This window comes from Eutrigla gurnardus, assembly GCF_963514095.1.
Source record: "Eutrigla gurnardus genome assembly, chromosome: 3".
Taxonomy (NCBI): domain Eukaryota; kingdom Metazoa; phylum Chordata; class Actinopteri; order Perciformes; family Triglidae; genus Eutrigla; species Eutrigla gurnardus.
In genome coordinates this window covers 24,962,667-24,978,907 of record NC_139917.1, presented here as the reverse complement: position 1 = coordinate 24,978,907, position 16,241 = coordinate 24,962,667, and the positions used below count along the sequence as shown (strand labels likewise).

General features: G+C 42.4%; 1 protein-coding gene across 4 annotated transcripts in view; it reads left to right on the top strand.

Annotated features, from left to right (window-relative positions):
- Positions 1-16,241, top strand: part of rptor (regulatory associated protein of MTOR, complex 1) — a 126,564-nt gene continuing 110,323 nt past the window's right edge. For all 4 annotated transcript variants that reach the window (XM_084006434.1, XM_084006432.1, XM_084006433.1 and 1 more), the window contains exons 1-3: positions 1-505; positions 1,441-1,615; positions 13,441-13,543. In XM_084006434.1, the coding sequence (XP_083862560.1) occupies positions 1,448-1,615; positions 13,441-13,543 (271 nt within the window). In that variant the 5' untranslated portion in view covers positions 1-505; positions 1,441-1,447. The remainder of the gene's footprint in view (positions 506-1,440; positions 1,616-13,440; positions 13,544-16,241) is intronic.

Here is a 16,241-nt window from a genome sequence, read left to right as displayed (position 1 = left end):
TTGTGTGACAGGAACACGGCGGTGACGTTTCATGACAGCCTCGTCGCCCCAACGGTGCATTCTGGGTGCAACCCAAGATGGCTGCGCCCTTGCAGAAGTGCTGAACAAGTGCCTCTCCGGAGAAATTCTCGGGATTTTGTGTGATTTCCAGGAATACCACCTCGCTAAACAAGCCACCGGGGTCGCTGGTTTGTAGAAGAAGACCACACGATCCCAGTCATCGGTAAGAGTGGCCGGTGCCTCGTGTGGCTGTGGCAGACTGTCCGCGTGAAGATGGGCCTCGTCTCCAGACCCTTCCCGTAGCGAAGAGCCGTGGGGAGAGGAGCCGCAGATTCCCCTGCAAACACGCACCCGTCCAGCTCGGATTTGACGGGTTTGACATACTCTACCGGCTGTGGACGCTCCCCTACAACTTTCTGACTCGGATTGTTTGTGCCACGGTGTCTGTCATCGTCCGGAGACGGAGAGCTTCACCAGTCCGGGTTGAGAATCCCGCCGCACCAAGGTGTTGCACGCATCTGCACACTTCACTGACATGTCTGCACCCTGCGTTCTCTGCTCGTGTTGTTTCGCTTTTATTCGCGCCTCCTGCAGCTTGACAGCTGACTGTAAATAACCAGCGTCAGGGCGAGCTGTCAAATTAGCCGTGTTAGCTTAGCTAGCACCAAGCTAGCTGGGCTAACCGGCTGTGAAGTCACGTTTAACGCAGCCCCGTCCGTATTAGCGTCATTATTAGGAGCACACAACCCGAACCACTACCTCATCTGGGTCCTCGAGCGGGAGCTCACGTGGTCGGCTTTAGCACTATCATGACATCATCCGTAGTAACCTGCACGCTACACCGCAGAGCGAGGCAGCTCCAGGCGCGAGGGAGCTCGCGCTCAGCTGTGATGGTGATAAACAGCAGAATCACGGCAGTTAAACACCGTCCATAACCATAACCATCATCACGTGAACCGCGGGGCCGCCGTTGGCCGGAGGTCGTGAACTGGACACACTTTCGCTTGTGGTTGCCAGATTGTGAAATTCCAGTAATGCTACTGTCACATATGTAATGAACTCACAACCAACTTGCTGGTTGGTTGAGCTGTAGATGACGTTTTTCCTCTCTAATTGATTAATTTGATCCACCATCTCATTTCAGTGACTGTATTGTTGTCCTGGCTGATGGCTTGGTTTTAGCATACACATGCATGCACAGCAGAGAAAAGTTTTCTTTCTTATCACTTTTACAAGATATGTTGAAATACAGATTTTTATTTTCTTTCACGCTTCATGTTAAACTTGTATAGTGACTAATGTATTAGTAATTATGATTGCGTAGAGCACCAGCTGCAGCCAAAATGATCATGTTGGTGGTTAGTTTCCACACAACTGGACAGCATGAAGCAGACAGGCATTCATCAAATCTGTGTTACTAACGACGCCTCTCCCTTGTAGAGCCCTGATGAAAATGGACTCGGACTTGCTTCACTCGCCGGCCGTGGGCCTGGCCGAGGAAGAGGAGGCCGACATGAACGACTGGAAACTTCCACTGGCCTTCATGAAGAAACGGCACTCTGAGAAGATCGAGGGCTCCAAGGCTTTAGCGCAGAGCTGGAGGATGAAAGACAGGGTAATTATTCTGATATTTGGTGCTTTTCTCCTTGTCAATCCAGTGCATTCATAAGTTGTTGAAGGGATGAACTCATGCACAGTTGGGCAATAGCTGCGTTTTCATTTTCAACTGTCCCTGAGGTGACCATGTTTATTTTCATAGGCGGAACTGATAAAAAATAATACGGATCAGTTGATTATAATGGATAAATACCAGGCATCACATCACTTACAGTGATACTTTCTATTATTTTTAAAGGATATGTCAGGTGATTGTGTTGGGAGATGCACCAAGTAAGAGGAGAAGAGCTTTGAGTTAAGATATAGAAAGCCTAGGATTCAATACATTGAGAATAATTTTGGATTCTAATTGCTGGTGTGTGAGGTCATCCAAGTTCCTGCTTAGCTGTGTAAGGGAGAGGGTGGAGCTTACCATGAATTAACACACTGAATGTAAATCCATTAAAGAAACAAATGCCACAATACTACACGGTGTGCTTTGAGGCGACGTCGGTATTTCAAAAGCCAGGACACAGCGGCAGTCGTTGGCTACCCTCGTTTTTATTAAAGTGCCAATTCTTTTCATTCTGCTGGAGGCCGCCCATAGCTTTGCTCTGACAGGGGAACCTCAAAGCTTTGCCTCATGAATGGGCGCAGTGTGTTTCGGCTCTCGTAAAACTGTCGTTTGATCCGCTGCATCGCTACTAACCTGATTCTTTCATCGCCTCGTGGCTACAGAGCATTGCCGTTGTAATGACGCCGTAAATGCTACGATGTCATACATAGCCCTCACAAACTCTGCACCTATTGTAGAAATACACCCAAATGAACGTGTGAACACCTCGCTGCTTTTAGGACATCAGTGGATTTACATCGCAGTGCCCGCCGGTGTCGAGCTTCAGGGAAATGTTTAATAACACGACATCGTTAAATGTGACTCCGGTATTGATTTAAAAGAGGTAATGGAAGCTGGCTGAAATACGTATTCCTCTCAGAAAGTCGTGCTAAATCAACGGTGTAACATTTTTCTTTGCTCAGTGCGTTTTTCAGGCCATACACCCTCATTTGTACACTTGTTAGAAGAATGTGTTCTTTCACATTTCTGTGCTGCGACTTAAGAGCACTTTTTCGTTTTCATGCAGGAATAATTTGGCTTTGAGTGCAACCCTGGCTTGAGTTTGAATCCTTCTTTTGAAATGGCAGTAATGGCAAAATGATGGATGTGAAAACAGTTTTACAAAAGTCATCTTTTGCTGAATAATAGTAACATGAATGGTCATGGATACAAAACCTGCTTTTTAATTTATTTGACCTTTTTTAGTGCAAATATTCACAAGTACGAATATTCAGGTTGTTTCTCTGAGTTAGTTTTACATTCAGTTGTGTTGTTAATTGTTGGTCTGATGAAGAATAAGCATCTGGGGAAAAAGGGCTATATTAATGTGCTCTCAGTGTAGCCAGCGGATATCCATGCAAACACTTCCTTTTCAGTGGACTTATCATTATTTGTTCAGCTTATAAGCTAATTTCAAACCGACCCAATGCGAGATCATTGTCTGACGATCGGCAGTGGTTTCAGAGATGACTTTTTGGCAAATACATTCAGCCTCTTTTGCTTTCCACACAAATTTGCTACTGTGTGGAGTGTCTTAAATTGAAAACATAATCTCACGGCAAAGAGAGGGCCTATTTTAAGTTCAAAGTGTTAAAATTGAAAGAAGAATTTGGCGGGCTGGTAGAAAGAACATGTTGCTTGTCACCCGCCTCTAGCTTTTGTCATTCCCGCCTCTAGCTTTTGTCATTCCCGCCTCTAGCTTTTGTCAATGACGGACTGTTAATGAGTTGTTCATTACAGAAAACAACATGTTTTGCATGTAAGAGAGAATTGTGTTTTATAGAAACATACTTGGTCTCTTAATTAGACTATGAGGTTTTCATTCACACAAAGTATCTAAAAAGCTCAGCCTCTCCTCATCCCTCTGTGCAGACGGGTTGTTTTCAGGCCCCTCCCCCTTAAACAGCGGCGTTTTTAGGCTGGTGTCTCCGTGCATTACACTCAGCACTTTAACTCTGAGGCCCCCATGGGTTGCATTGGAAAGCAATACAGTTTTCATTATTTATCAATTATATTTAATGTTAATTATAACATAAATTGTTTCGGAGAATTTGGTGGCTCATCTGGACAGGCTGCTGCCACCGAACCACAGATGGACGATTAGTCCTCACGGTGTTCTGTGAAACCCCTACTGGTCTCATCACCTGAAGCCAGAGGCAGATGTGGACTTTATAAAAGTTAATTAATGCAATGGTGATGGAAACAAATAATGAAGGAATAGTTTGGTGAAGCGTTTTTTTTTTTTTTTTAACATCCCATCAAGCTGACACTTTGCAGTCATAATTCTGCCTCATTTCATATTGTAAATGATTACAAATTGTAAATCGTGATTCGGCAGCATTTGCACAGTAAGACATGAATGAATGTTGTTATTTTTCTATCAGAATGGGGCCACATTAACAACAGAGTATAAGTTATAACGCACCAGTCTGATGTAAGTAGAGGTGCGTGTGGTAAACATCGTAGACGTGTGTAATGACGCTGCACTCTGGTGCGTCACTTCTTAAATTGGAGGCTGCAGATTTATCAATATATCCTGCTGTCGTCAGAAGGCTGAAGGGATTTAATGAACTGATGGAGCCTTTCCTACAGTTTACACGACGTTCCTGCTGTTGTTTTGAGCTGATTTATATACATCTACTGCTTGGAAGATGTTTGATTAAATATATTATTTACATTCCAAGCTTTTTTGTTTCATTGAACCTCCCCTGTGTCCTTTACAAAATGACCAGAGACGGGCAGAGTGAATTTCAATGTCTGGAAAATACCAAATGTTGGGAGTGCTGCCTGCGCCGGTCGCTGCCTCGCCACAAAAATAGTGCTGGGAATGTTGTACTGCAGCTTTGTACATTCTCCTTCCACTTGTTCGTGGGTGATGATAACATAAATGCCGTGGATGATTTAAGGCGTCTCTCACAGTTAGGATAGCGAGTTTGTATTCAAACAGCTAATCCTGGTGAGAGAAGCGTGCAGTGCGAGGCTTACGAGTGGGCTGTAAATGATGTCCTGCACTGTGGGAAATCCGAGGTCTTGTGGACTTCTGGACACACACACACACACACACACACACACACACACACACACACACACACACACACACACACACACACACACACACACTAACTGAATTTTCTCTATCAACACGGGAGGAGAGAGAGAGAGACTGTACAATTACAAGGCTCATAGGTCAAACTGGTGTGTTTATTCCCCTGTTGGGCTAATTGTGTGTGTGTGTGGCGTGTGTGTGTGTGTGTGTGTACCTGTGTGTGTACCTTTGCTGCACCTGCAAAGTGGAATCACGATAACAGACTTTAGATTTGAGATTTGAGTTCTCTGCGTTGTACAGTAGAGTTGAAGGTCACAGGTGGCTCCCGAAAGGAATAAAAAGCGACCTAATTGTTAATTAGAAAGCTATCAGGAGGGCAAGGAGTATTGTTTCCGACAGTGATGTTACTTGTAGTAAAACGATCAGAGGTAAAGATCAGTGGTAAAGATCAGAGGTGTGGCTTTTATTATCATGTTTGCTTTCTTAAGCTGTCACACCTGCAGTGTGGAATTAAAGCAGTCCGTTTGACAGGGAATGGATGAGGTTTGCATTTGGTTTTACATGGTTTTAATTTGGTTCCCATTAAGAAACAAAAAAAAAAGGACCCAAATATGGTCATTAGATTTGAGGTGATTTGTTGTTTTAGGTCAATTTTCATTCTCAGACTCAGTAAATATAGAACACGACGGCTCACATGCCCCTCGACCTGATCAGATAAGGTGATTGCAGGCAGCACAAGCTTTGACCGTTATTGATCCGCAGGTGGTACACTTGTTTTTTGCCTGATGGCTCGCAAACATTAACTGGAAAAAGGAGGAACAACCCAGTGTTTCTTTTACATGTTGACATTAATGGCACAGGGTTTATGTTTTGTAATTAATGACAATATGACTAAAGCTGGTCAAAATATTTTTTTGTTATATTTGTTGAAATTCTCATTACATCAACAATCAATAAGTTAAATGCTCTGATAAAAAAAACCCTGATATCTGTGGCTGTCGCAGGAGTGTAATAAGGCTACCTGCCTGTCAAACTGTCTGCACTGGAGTTAAAGACGTCCTTAAAGCCACGTTGCCATGTCAACATTGATTATGTTCACAATGATAATTATGATAACTCCACACTAAGCAGTGGCTTTGGATGGAGTCCTGAAGAGATGGGCTTTCAGTGTTGCTGACTTGGCGACTTTCTCACTAGCTTTAACAACTTTTGGAGCTCATACTGTGAGCTACTTTCATTGGAAAAGAGTTCAAATCTGGGATGGAGTTTTCCGTTGGATAACTTTTAAAACCTAGCATAGTCTTGCTGGATTCTCAAGATAACCGAACCCTTTCTTTAACACCTGTTTTCCCTTTTAAAGAGAGAGAATATCTGACGTGGGAATTCACTGACCAAACAGCGTCAAGAATGTCAGGGACTTTACCCTTTTGTGGATTGTGTTTCTCCATTTCGCCTCTCACCATCTTATATCTTTATATTTATATATAGAGTCGGAGCGAGCCACTGTGGCTTTTGATGGTTGCCACATGACCTGTAACTTGCACACATGCGTTGCCTTGGCTGGGTTTCTTGGACTTAGGAATGAAGAAATCAATAAGTCATCAATATCCCTGCCCATTGTAATATTGTGGAAATGAGACGGGTGGTCCGGGCCTCTTAACTGTCTGCATCATTACTTGAATTCAATCAGTGTGCACAGTTCATCAGGTAGGATATAGACTTTCAGCCACAGAGGTGCGTGAAAACATAATATATTTGCAAGTTCCTCGAAATAATTAGAAGCTGTCAGCTAATGGTGGATGTTGCTTAGCGCAGACTAATACGTTTTAGCTCCTTTTATACAGATCAAATTGTTCATTTTACCACATCGTTCGTGAGACCATAACGACTATGAGTCGCGGACCACCTACCAGAGACACTTAATGTTTGGAGAGAGACTGGGGCTCTGTCGGCACTGTTATCATTGTTTGCACCGTTAGCTGCTAGCTGCATGCTCAGCCGCCGACATGTTGAGAGCTCAAATCATAGTTATGCTCTGAATTTCGAATTTAGCATCATTTGATAAATCTCCCACTTCGGACTCAACAACTTGTATTCATTCCGTTTGGAAAAAGCATTTCACATGATCTTTTTCTTTTTAGATGCGTGTAAAAAAAACTTTTTTTATTTTAGTCCGTGTTGGCTTTCAGCTGAAGCGTCCATTATCTGACCTGTTGCTGCCAGCTCCCTAGGGCATGCACAGAGGAGATCGATGCTCTCCACCTTTGTAATAACATTCATTTATCGCGAGCCTAACAAATGGAATAATCAGGGGTCATTGATCGACGCAGCAAGCGGTGCTGGGGGCATTATGGGAGTCTTAAAAGGACCCGGAGGGAAAAGGCTGGAAAGTCCCCTGGAGTCCCGTGCAGTTATTAACGAGAGGAGGATGGTGACCAATTATATGCACAGGCCCGAACAGGAAGACACACACACTCACATGCACACACACATACAGTACATGCATGTCTTCCTTCGTGTCCCTCGTCTGTCTCATTCTCTCTTCAGTTAATCAGTTTATCACAGCAAAGGGACGGGCTGGGATTAAAAAGCAATGTGCTGTTAAAGCACATACTCCTTCAATCTTCTGATGTTCTCTTTTTCTCTCTCCTCCTCCACCTGATCCTCCTCCTCCTCCTCCTCACACAGATAAGTTGATTATTGGAAATCCATGATGTCCAGCATACCTGTTTTTGAATCTAATTGTGTTTGTGCTTTCCTCACGGTTTCATACTAACAGTCAACAGACTGAGATCACCCATTTAATAAAAGGACACTTGGTATTGGTCAGCAGGTGCTTTGCTCTCCTTCTACCCTGCTTGGCTTTCACTCTCTTCTTATCACCGTCTTTAACAGACACCTCCTCTTTCTTGTGATTTATAGCCCAACTCTCAGTTTACTTTTTCTAAGGCTGCGGTTGAATTACTTTAATTGACGACTTATCAATCAACTATTTTCCCATTGTTCAGAAGTTATAAAAAAATATTGAAAGATATTAAAGCAGGGCTCCAGACTGCGACCAAATGGTCGCATTTTGCGACTTAAATCTGTGACAGTGCGAGTAAATTTTTAATCTACTCGCGCATGCGCGACCAGTAAATTTGCTGTTTTTTTTTTTTTTTTGCTGACAAACTTACAGCCCACTAGTTGGCGGTAATGCAAAAATGAGCTGGTTTGCCAACCGACATTAACTCCAAAAGAAGAAGAAAGGAGACGGCTGGCCAATGTGCGTGAGAGCGGGGGGGCGAATGACCACTGTGATAGGCTAATATGTGAAAAGAGGCGGTTCTTTGGGGTTATCGCGCGAATCCACAGATTTCACATACCGGCATCAAAACAATGGACAATGGCGGCGAAGCGGACTATCAGCTCGTACTTTCTACCCAGTTGTGTTAAACATAATGGGCCCTAGTTTCGTAGACCAGGCGCAGTGAGCTTTCAGTGCACCTGCGCCGCGCGGACGGGGTGTGTCCGCCTGGACTTTGCAAGTTTCGTGCACCGCGCAGGCTCGCGCAGGCACACCTCCCGTCTCGCCCACCGGCGCAAGTGGGAAAGAGGGAGGAGAAGAAGGCGTGAGTGGGAGACGAGGAGGAGACGAGGCGTGGACTGGCATTAATACAGCCGATTCAGATCTTCACCAATCAAATGAGCTCCTCTCCTCTCCTTTAATGCGTTAGGGGAGGTTCAGTGCAAGTTCCGTCACTTGACAACCCGATGACAGAAGCAGCGCCGCCGCTCCCACCACGCGCATCACGCGCTGTGCGTGCGTATCATAATAATAACAATGCCCATATTATAAAAAACAGGAGAGAGAGAGAGGGAGATGTTTTGGTCCGAGAGGCTGAGTTGCCGTTACGCGTGCCATCCGCCTTTGATCTGACGTCAGATGTGACGGGACAATCTATATAGATATAAATTCACGTGTTGATTCAATTAGTTGCATTAAATAGTGTTTGTTGTGATTATTTATTGCATTTAAATGTGCCTGGAACTGTGGAAACCTGCCTGTGAGGTCTCGGTGATGTGTACGCACTGCGCGCAGTCAGCCAAACTTCCACTCCGCCAGCTGTGATTCGCATTGAATGAATGGACTTTATTTACGCCTTGCGCCGAAAGTAGACCAGGTTGGAGCTGGCGAGCTTTCAGCGCAGTCTCGGCGAGGCTTTTTGCCACGAAACTTCCGCTACGCCAAGCTGAATCTGTGACGCCTCCCCCTGCTGCGCCGCCACACCCATCTTGGCGCAGGCGATCCACCAAACTGCCAAACTGACCGTGCGCAAGGCTGCGCGGGTCGAAACTTGCATTGCGCCGGCTCCGCCACCCTGCGCCGCCCTGCGCTGCGCCACGAAACTAGGGCCCAATGTTCCGGAGGACACAAACGTCGAGAATGAGTCCGACTCAGACTGTGAGGAGACGGTCGTGGCGAAAAAAGCCTGTTTAACTGGTTAATGTTGTTAAAACTGTTGCACAATAAAATATGAATTTATAAGATTGTAGTTTCTGCATTTATTGTCAAAGCATTTATCAGTAATACAGTGAAAATTATAGGAAAACTTTGCAAGTCGATTTCGGTGTGCGCTCCTAAATTTTCTGCTTGCGCCCCTAAAATTTTAAGTTAGGGGCCACTGTGCTCCTAGTGAAAAATGTTAGTCTGGAGCCCTGTATTAAAGCATCAAAGTATTCAATTTACAAAACATCAGCTCCTGATATTTACGAAACTGCAGCCAGAGAATGTTTTTCAGTTTTCTTGAATCATTCCTAGATAAATATCCAACTGAATAACCCAGCCAGTGTTGCCAATTCTTTTCCAATGTAAGTAGTTGGCAACAGGAGCTCCAAAAATCGCTTAATCTAACAAGTCGGCAAAACTGATAGGACGTCCCTTTGGGTCTCCCTTCAAAAATGTGGGAAAAAACAAGCATAGAGGATGGTTAATGGTTAATCTGGTGCCTCAAAGCCTTAGGACCACAAAAGAAACTCTGTTTAGTTTAGTTCTAAAAACTAAAAACTCATGTTAGTGACTGAAAAAACTGCATTGGCTCTCCCAAAAATGTATTAAGTCGACCTTGATAATTGGTTTCTACTTGTTGATCTCACAGTTAAACAGCATTTTATAAAGACCAGTCCAGTACCACCTGCCTTCATGAATCTTATTTGACCTTAACAGGAAATACTCACGGCCATATAAACAAGGTCTAAGGTCTGACTTTTTTCCCTGAGGATAAGATGATATTAATTGCTGTAAGCCATGCACATTGTTATTTACCACATCATAGCCGGCCAGCGTTTCCCAAACCTGGTTGATAAATGAACTGCTTGTTTTTGTTTCCAGTATGTGTGTGAGGTAATCTGCGGAATAAACAGGCAGATACATCAGTGAGGATAATGTGGACCGCATCTGTGTGCCGTCACACTCGAATGCCACGTTTCACTGCGATGATAAGCCGGGACAGAAAAACACTCTCATCCATCTGTATTATTCTCATGCAAATTATTATCAAATGGATTCTAAATTGCGTGCGTTGGATGCTGGACGGAAACAAATAATTTCATCGGGGCTGATTATGTTAGGATGTAAATTGTCCCGCCATCTTGAGCTACTTCATTGTAATCAGACTCACCGACGACATGATGCGACTGTGGTGCCACGTGTGTCGTCTCTCGGGTCACGAGGCCGACTGCTACTTAGCTGAGCACCGATTCCTGTGGCTTTTATGTATTTTCAGTAGAACATGTTGACTTAAAAAAATAGACGAGTCCTCCCGAGAGTCAACATTTATCTTTGATATTTTATACCTGCCATAACTGTAACGTCTTTTCTCCGGTCTTTGGTTTCATGCGTCTTCAAAATGTGCTGTCATTTCAAGCGATTGTGTTTTAAAGGGCAAACCTGCCATGGTTCGTGTGTGTGTCTTCATAGTGTCGTATCCCACAATGTCTGTGTTGATATTTTGCAGCTCCTGCAGGCTCACGGGGAATGGGCACACCTGTGTATTGTGTAAGGAGCTCACACTTCTGCTTTGAATGCACAGGATCTAACTGCATCACACCTTTTTTTATTTAGCAAATGAGATTGAGAAATGCAGGAGTTAGGACAAGATAATGGGAAGCACCAAATAATGAAAAATAAATATAGAGAGAGCTTAATAAGCAGCATGGCCACCCTTTGCCTTCCAAAGTCTTCATTTCACTATGAGCTGTTTGTCAGAAGACATTCGATCATCCTTGATGGGAAGCGTGAAGTACTTTCTGAAGGATGAAAGTGAGCATTTTTATGGTATGTCCCATGGATTGCTGTGAAAGTTGGTGCAGACATTCACGTCCCCCACAAGTTGTTAATACTTTACTGACTTTTAACATAGTGCCATTAGTAGATGACATTTTTAATTAGGCCAATACAGTATTGCACTATATGTTAAGTGCTAGCAACCGTTAACTTGCTATCATGCTTTACCTAACACTGTACATGGTAAACGTTATACCTGCTCAACATCAACATATGAACATTGTCATTTAGAGGATGTTAGCATGCCGATGTTAGCATTTAGTTCAAAGCATTGCGGTGCCTCACAGAGCTGCTATGGCTGTATAGACTGTTGGTGTTGGAGGGAGTGGTCATCGTAGTTCACACTAACAAGGGTATTGCATGTGTGCGTGCGTGTGCGTGTATATAAAGTTGTGAACCCATGCAGAAAACTTGTGGAGTCTTCATTCATTATGATCAGTTCATGTCATACACCATGCAGGCGGGAAAAGGGCGTGGGGTGAGGAGGTCAGATGGAAATGAAGAATGAAGTGGTGTGATGCGATGCAGTGTGTGTGTGTGTGTGTGTGTGTGTGTGTGTGTGTGTATGCGTGTATGGATGCATGTCTCGTATTGTCCTGACGAGTCCCACTAGCACACTGACCTTTTACTCTGTCAGTGGGAAAGCAGAGGGCACCTTAATTACATTCACAACAACAACAGCCCTCCTCGTCTTGCTCAGCCATTGGATGCCACGTAACCCACTGTGTTCACACGTGTGCTCTAGAGATCTATATTACACAGAGTGACCTTATCTAACACTACCTGTGAAAGGTCACTTGCTTTATGGTACATGTCAGTATATAACGTGTGCAAACTGTAGTTTTGACTATTTCTGAACCCCTTATTGAGACCATCCAACCAAGATAAATGGACAGGGAATGAATCGGTTGAGTTTTGAATTTCCCGCCACGTTGGTAACGTGGCTCCAGGGTTTGCAGTGTTGGGGTTTTTTTTTGGTCCAGACTAAGACTGGATAGGCTCTCAAATATGACTTATTGGATTGCCTTTATTTATTTATTTGTATCAACATTAGTGCTGCCATTAATTACACTTTTCTATCAATTAATCTAATGATTATTTTACTAAGTAATTGGTTAATCTAAATGATAAAGAAAGTTCCCATATTAACATGCAAAACTGTAGGTTGATGTGTGCTTCCTTTGGAGATATGCTCCCCATATTCTTACAGTGTACTTGGAATAGGTGTGAAACATAATGATTATGTCGTGGGAGCATCATTTGATAGGGGATATTGGTTGATCAAAATACAGTATTCTCCCCATGTTCCTACAGTACATGTACCCCTGGTTGTAATCCAAATCGATAGACTCTGCTATAGATTTGTGCTACAGTAGCATTTTTCGACAAAGCAGCATGACTCGCAGAACACACCGGTCTCCTGCCATGGCACAGCGCCCAGAGCTTCCCCCCCAAATGTGTTGATCCCCTACCAAGAGTGCCATCAACAGGTCAAAGTTTTCAACTATCCCATGAAATATTGACGTCCACTGGATGGACTCATACTACTGAATTTACATATTTTATATACTGTATATGACATTATAGATTATTCACCCATCAAACATCCATTTTAAAATGATCCCAGGGTAGTGGACACAACTGATAATGCTGCATGATGGATGCACTGTTAGTAATAGGCCTGAATGGAATAATTAGAAGGGTGCTCATGGGACCACCTCACCCATAGGCACCTTGATTTCTGTGTCTGAAAAAGTCCTTTTCTTAATCTTTCTCCTTTCCATGACTCACAGTGAAGAACCATTGATCATCTGGCTCACGTCTATGCATGAGCATTCATGAGGTGCTTCATATTTACCATAGGGTTGGATGTGGGCGTGAAGTGGGTGGAATATGTGTGGACACCCCTGCTGCGTCGGCTGACTGGCCACATTCCAGTGAATGACTGTTCTTTCACACAAAAGTACAGTCAGTCTGAATGCAGCCTTAAGGTTAGGTTAGCTCAGATTATGTCGTTTTCAGATATTAATTGCAGTTTCCTATTATTTCCACCGATATCTTTGTTATCCTTGTTTAAGTTGTATATTTTCTGTGTTCGTATATTGAGAGTGACAAAAAGCCGGGTCACATTCCTGGTATGTGTTCTCACTTGGCGATTGAAGCTGATTCTGATATTATTCCGTATGTATTACCCCGATCAGCTAGCTATCGAGTGTTCTCTGCAACAGCAGAATGTGGTGCTGGCAGCTTTAGAAGAAAGTTTTAATGTGGTTTTGGGAATTATTAAGAATGAATCCACTATTATTTGAGCATTGATGAGTGATGTGAGGATGACGTTGTGTTCTCCCCCCCCCCCAGATGAAGACAGTGAGCGTTGCCCTCGTGTTGTGTCTCAACGTGGGAGTGGACCCTCCTGATGTGGTCAAGACCTCCCCCTGCGCCCGACTGGAGTGCTGGATAGGTGAGTCCTCGCAGACACACGCCAACATGAACGCGAAACTGACAAGCACTCAAACGCAATACAATGTGTGAAATTGTTGATGGGGCTGCACAAACTCACCGTACACAATTCAGGTGACAAAGTCAAAGAATATCCCCCTTTCTTCTGAGCAAATGATATTAGAGATGCTGATCTCGGTTTTCAGATGATTTCAATACAGTTCACATTCAGGTCAGATTTACACATGTATGCTGCCTCTGCATGATAATTATTATTTGGCAAACAGTGGCAAAGACAGTAACATCACCACATGGTGGTATGGAGGTTCTTCAGTACTTCAGGACGTTGTCCCTCCCAGCACAGTTCAGTATTCAGTAAAAATGAGTGTCAAGCAAAGGTCAAATCTAGCTATCAATATGTGTGCAAATATTATTTTGTTAAACTTTTTTGAAACAGTTGTTTGAAGGAGATGTTTTCTCAGCAATATAAAATAGATAGTAGAGGTAAATGGTTTCCTAACATATACTCTGAGTAGTTTAATATCTATTTAATACTACCAATGCCAAAATTATTTTTTAAATTAAAGCAGTTATAAAAATAAAATCCGAAAAATCTAACAAACATTGCTGCAATGCTCTGTTCTCATCCCTTATTATCTCCGTCCACAATCCAAAAGTCAAAATTTATAGAAAAAAATATGGATGTAATTTGTATTTATGTAACAAATAATGTATATATAACTACAATAACACAACATTAGATGCATGCTAATATGTTATACTTTTTTTTCTACAAAATGTCCAAAAAAAATCCAAAAGTCAAAATTTATAGAAAAAAACATGGATGTAATTAGTATTTTTTTAACGAATAATGCACCTGTATCACAATGTAACACCGTACATTACATATATATAACTACAATAACACAAAATTAGATGCATGCTAATATGTTAATACTTCTTTTTTTCTACAAAATGATACAATGGAGACTAGAGAAAGCAACAGAAAAAGAGTGACTGAATATAGCTCAAAATTCATAACAGGCATTGCATAACTGAATATCATTCTGTTATCTTGTACCCAAGAGGAACATTATCATGGCCAACCAATATAATGTTGAATGATAACCTTGCATCGCCCAAGTAGTCCACAATGAAATATCTTTATAACTGTTGGTTGGATTGCCATGACATATTGTACAGACGTTCATGGTTCTCAGACTACTGGATGGATTGCCATGAAATGTGGAACGGGCATTTTTGTCCACTTCAGAATGAATTGTAAAAACATCAGTTTTGATCTCCTGACTTTTCCTCAAGCGCCATCATCAAATCAACACCTTGGACTTTCCATACATCATGTTAACATTTTATTTCATTGTTGTTCGCGTTTAACTCAAAGCCCCGCTGGTATGGCTCTTGTTTTAAATTCACTATGGTCCAGAAAAGTTTTCATTACCCGTGAACACAGACACACTATCCATTTATGTACAGCTATTTGTAGTGTGTTGAAAACCAGGGAATGAAACTTTAACAATATAAAGCATGCCTGGTTAGGATATGCAGTGACTATGCCAAAAGCCTGCAAATAACAAGTATATCAATGAGCAGAAAAACCTTGGGTTCAAAGGGAACCATGCAAGACTTGTTGATGGTTAAAGTTAAGCTTTTTCCTTCTAGTATTTTAGCGCCATTCTCTGTCATTCTCATGGGAGCTCAATTCATAAGGCTTCTGTCGACGGAGGATGAAGCGGTGTGCCCCCACCCACCAGAACCACACAACACGACACGGAACAAAAACAAAAGGTGCCTCCGTTGAATGGGAACCTCAAAACCATAGTTTAGCTCCCCTGAGACTGCTTGTCGTTTAAAGGGGGAACACGGTTCCCAAACGCTTCTGAAACTTTCTCAACAGCTGCTGAGGATGCTGTGCAGACCTGCTACTTGTTTTGATGAGACAGTGTTTGGGAATATTAAGGGTTTAAAGCAGAGGTGATGTCCTCAAATGTGCTTTAGTGTTTAATTTATGTCAATTGAAGCAACAGCTATCGACTAATAGAAGGGCATCCATCTGTATTTCATTGACTGTGGTGTGAAAACATTCTGTATTTACTGGCAGCTTTTCAATTTCATCATAACATTTTGAAAGAACTTCGGTTTTTACTATTTTGACTCATGTTTTTAAGTCAAGTATTGTCGTGTGAGGCAGCTGAGAAAAAAGAAAATAAAAGAAATGACAAGTTCTGTGATAGAAGAGTGAGACTAGATAGAGAACACGACTGTATTGTGGTCTAGATCCAGTTTGAGGAAAACTGTATGTAGAAATTCTACATGGGTCATCACTAAAAAGTCATTACTTAGTATTTTTTAAGTCAAAATAGATTGTGAGTCATATCATCCACAATAAGAAAATGAAATAAAACGGAAGTTGTAATTTGACTCTTTAAGCGTATCTTCTTTTTGCTGCGATAATGCATTTTAAATAGTCCTCATTCGTCACGGGGGAAATGGTTTAATTTTCATCATGAAGCACATCAGTATCTCTTGCAAACTTGCCAATATAGGCTTTGCTGCCTGCTGAATGCAATTTGATCTGTCCCCAATCTATATTCAGCTATTCTTCATGCCATATTGATTTACTCTCATGAATATTTTAAAGCTGAGGTGCTACTGCTATTTTTTTCCAAACCTTGCTTTTGATGTAACAAGAAAAAAAAAAT